The sequence below is a fragment of the Myotis lucifugus genome, unplaced genomic scaffold, assembly GCF_000147115.1.
Source record: "Myotis lucifugus unplaced genomic scaffold, Myoluc2.0 scaffold_10153, whole genome shotgun sequence".
NCBI classification, from domain to species: Eukaryota; Metazoa; Chordata; class Mammalia; order Chiroptera; family Vespertilionidae; genus Myotis; species Myotis lucifugus.
Window position 1 is genome coordinate 1,416 of NW_005881201.1, and position 4,503 is coordinate 5,918.

General features: G+C 43.3%; 1 gene segment (V, D, J or C); it reads left to right on the plus strand.

Moving 5' to 3' along the window:
• The first annotated feature begins 2,560 nt into the window (after positions 1–2,560).
• Positions 2,561–3,138, plus strand: LOC102430840. The segment is given in 2 exon segments: positions 2,561–2,630; positions 2,744–3,138. Coding segments are annotated over 2 exon segments (444 nt in total).
• Positions 3,139–4,503: the final 1,365 nt, after the last annotated feature.

A 4,503-nucleotide genomic window follows, 5' to 3' on the forward strand; every position in this document is an offset into this window, starting at 1 on the left:
ACACACACACACACACACCTTTTCTCATGAATACCCAAACTGTTGGGAATTGTTCAAATATAAGCAGGGTTTTAAATACGGGACAACCCCAAATATGACCAATGTCCAAAATATGCATCCTGTTATCATCCAGCCCACTCCCTCTTTCTTCCAGGTCTTCTTGAGCCTCATCCTCACAGGTCATAGGACTCCCCACCTCTTTGTGGATGAAGTTATCTTCATGCTAAATTTATTGCATATTTCTTCCCTCTTTTACTTTTGTGCTGTGATCAAACCCTGGCATTTCCCAAGCACCCAGCGACAGCCAGCCCTCCGTTCCTTCTGTGGAGGCTTCCCCTGCAAAAACGTGGCAGAGAATCTATTTCTTTATTTCATCCTATCCTTTGGACAATTCTTTATAAGCAACAAAAATTTTTTGTTTTCTACCTCTTTGTTGAAAATATAAGACAACCAGCACAACTAACCCTATGCCATGTGGCACATGTTTCTTTACAGGGGTTTCATCTTCATCTTGTTGGATGATGTGCACCTGATTTTTCAAGAGCATTTGCAAAAAACACTGAAGTAAATAATTCATCTGAAATCTACTCATTAACCATAGTCACGTCTTCGTATGTGCAGACTTAGTATTATATGTAGCCTCTTATCCATGTTTTTTACTATTTTCTTCCTTCCTCCCTCCCTCCCCCCCTCTCCCTCCCTCTACCTCCCCTCTCTCCCTTCATTTGAAAAGCTTCACATGTAAACTATCTGGTACAATGAGGTAGGTACTGGGGACACTGGATGCCTAGTTTTCTAGCCCAGGAAACATCTAGGGATATTTCTGGTTAGGGTCATACAACGTTAAAACTGACAGAGACTGGGAAATTATGTGTGTCAGCCCATTGTTTTATCGATGAGGAAGTGAGACTCCATGCAAAGGACAGTATTTAACTGTGTTAATATTGATTACACTCCTAACCTCCATATGGCACCTATTTTATATTTCTAGTCTAGGGGAATCTCTGAGTTTTTATCAGAATATAAGCATCATGAGAGTGAGTGTATTGTCTTACACATGCTTTGTACTAGGAAGCCTTTCAATGACCACCAACAAATGAATCATGCTAGATGTTCCAGCAAGGATGGTGGTGGTTTCTGATTTGTTCACTGCTGTATTTCTAGTGCTTGTTTTGTGTTTAGTCTAAGAAAAAAAAATGAACCATGGCGAGGGGGGGGGGTTTGGTGGTGGGGGGCTCGTTTTTGAAGGGGTTTCACAAGGAATTGACATATTAGTGTTAGTGTTAGTGTTTCCAAACAGTGTGTGTGTGTGTGTGTGTGTGTGTGTGTGTGTGTGTGAGAGAGAGAGAGAGAGAGAGAGAGAGAGAGAGAGAGAGAGAGAGAGCTCTGTGGTAATCCTTGTTCCCTGGCCTTACCCAGGTCCTTGCTGACTTGGGTTTATTAAGGCTTGAAGCCTGGCCCAGTGGGCTCAGATATGAGAACTGTGCCTTGCTGACCACTAGGAGGTGCAGTGTCCCCACCAAAACCCCTGAGGTTGGTCAAGGACAGAAGGAATAAAGGAGAAGCTGGCTCTCAAGAAGGGTAATTTGGCAATATCTGGAAATATTTTTGATTGTCATAACTGGGGTGTGAGCAGTGCTACTGCATATAGTAGATGGAGACCAGGGGTGCTGCTAAACATCCTGTCTTCACAGGACAACCCCCACAACAAGGGATTATCCTGTGCTATATGTCAGTAGTGCTGAGGCTGAGGAACCCTAGGCTAGACACTGAGTTGTAAACTGTTACCAAAAGAGAAGGTGACCTATAGACAATTCAAGGACAGTCAAATCCTTCCACTTAAATTTCCCCAACTCCATGCTGTTATTCACCTCTATCACTTCTTTACCTATCACATCTGACTTCTAACTCCCTAGCAGCTCCTTATTCCCCACATAGCTCTTGCCTCTGGACAGGTAAGAATATCACAGGGAGTGGGGCTGCAGTTTACCCCCCTCAATCAACTCAAGGACTCATTAACTGTATTTGCTCCTAACAAGCATCAATCCAGGCAACGGGAAATGGCCTGAAGCTGGTTCTCAGGGGGCACCTCATAGTCAGTGTCCCACAACGGAAACAATGTCTGAGTGTAAGTCAGATATTCAAAGGAGCCAGGATGTGGGTGGTATCATCCTGCATTATTGTGAAGGAGACCAGGCAGACTCTGAGAGGGGGCCTGAGAGGGAGAGCAAGAGAGGAAGTGGCCAGATGCTGGGACTGGCACAGCAGAGGGAGGCAGCTGTTGGCACAAGGATGACGGCAGAGAAATATCCTTGAGACAACATGCCACCCACTCAAACTGTCCCTAAAAATCCCAAATTCCTTTGAAAGAAGAAGTTAAAACTTTTTTGAAAGGGGCAAGTGTAGCAGGTGAAAAAGGAAGAGAACTCATGTGAGGAGAGCCTGAGAATTGGGAAATCATTCTAGGCGGTGACGTTACAGCAACGCACCAGTCAGGGCTTGGAGCACTGTAGCCTGGTCTTCTTACCACTGGAGAGCAGAATCCTGGGCTAGGGCCTTGCCTGTTTTCCCCAAATCCACCATGGGCTCCCGGCTCCTGTGCTGTGTGGCCCTCTGCTTCCTGGGAGCAGGTGAGTGAGGGGCCCAAGTGGCAGGATCCACTCTGAGTCTCTCTGCCCTTTCACCTCTCCAGCAACAGGCTGCCTCCTAGGACTTGTCTGAATTCTGCCTCTTTTCTTCTCAGGTTCCCTGGACACAGCAGTTTTCCAGACTCCAAGATACCTCATCACGCGGGTGGGAAATAAGAAGTCCCTAAGTTGTGAACAAAAGCTGAACCATAATGCTATGTACTGGTATAAGCAAGACTTCAAGCAATTGCTGAAGATTATGTTTTCCTACAGAAATAAGGAGCTCATTCAAAATGAGACAGTTCCAAGTCGTTTCTTACCTGAACCTCTGGACAAAGCTCATTTGAAACTTCATATCAACTCGTTGGAGCTGGGTGACTCTGCTGTGTATCTCTGTGCTAGCAGCCAAGACACAGCCCTGCAAAGTCACTGCCTCCCTGTGCACAAACCTGCTGGCCCAGCCAGGAAGCTGTGGGAACAACGTGTTCACCCAACACACCCTGCTGTGTGACCCCTGACTGGAGTTTCATCTGTAGTATAGCTCACAGGACCCAATAGGGTAGTTCTGCAGTTTGTATGCTCAAAAGATTGCACAATTCTACTCATCAGCTAGAGCAGGGATTCTAATAAATTTACTGAAGTCCTCAGGACTCTACAAACAAGTAATGTCCCTGTCCCAGGCACTGAAGATCTTAACTGAAGGAAGAAGTTATTTTTTTCCTTACTCTGCTGTACATCTTATACATAATATGCATATTACACATAGCAATTTTATTAAAATCATATTTCTGGCTAAAAATATTTGATGAGTGAAAACTAAAAGGAGAGGTGAAATTTCTAAGACCAAAAGGAAATTTAGATTATAAGTGAGTTCCCTGGTTGATATAAAAATATTTGGAGAAGCATGAAATCCATGGCAATAGATAAACTAGAAAGAAAGGGTGAGGGAGAAGAGCCAATAGAGGTACACTTGTGCATTGCAGACTCTCTCTCTTTCAGAAGGATGGCCAGTATGATTGTTCCTAATTCTGATTGAGTGTCATCTCAGAAGTGTCCTCCAGAGAAGACAGTAGCCAGATGATGGAGAATATTATGAGACATGGAAAGAAAAAATGGCCACAAATCTCTAGGTAGTAGCTAAGCTAGTCTTTGATCCTATTTAAGATAACATGATAAAATTTTTATTTTTGGTACAATAACAATGGTAGCAGTATGGGTCAAAACAGGGAATAGATTTTTGTGGAATGAACTACTAAAGAAACTACTAAAATATTCTACATGAAAGATTATAAAGGGATTTCTGGGGGACACTGTGGGTGATGTAGAACAGAGACTCTGGATTACATTATGTTCTTATAAAGAGTGTTAGGATTCATCCTGGCAGGTTTAAATGCAGGATTTGCTAGGATTTATTTTAGTTTGTCCCTTTTTTTTAGGGAGCCCTAGCATCTGTCCTTATTACTAGTGAATGGCCTTTCCGGGGCCTCAGTGGGAATCACAGCATCTTCGCCAATGTGACTGTCTTCTGAAATCTCAGCTCTCCAGCCTTTCACCACCTGTTTTCTCCTGAGCCTTCTAGAGTCCATCCAGTGCATGCACATTAGAGACTGGCCAGGGAAATGGGATTTCCTTACATGTATTCTTGGGGCTCCTTTTCAGTACTCTATTCCCCGAATCTGAGATGTCTTGGAATCAGTTATGTCTTTCCTATTTACCTCCAAGCAACATATGTCATTACTATTTTAAATAGACAATGTTTGCTTGAATATACTTATATGTTTACCATTCACTTTTTCACTATTCCTTCATGCAATCAGACCACCCTTAGATTATGTTCCTTCTTCAGGCATATTCCCTAATTCAGATAACTTAAACT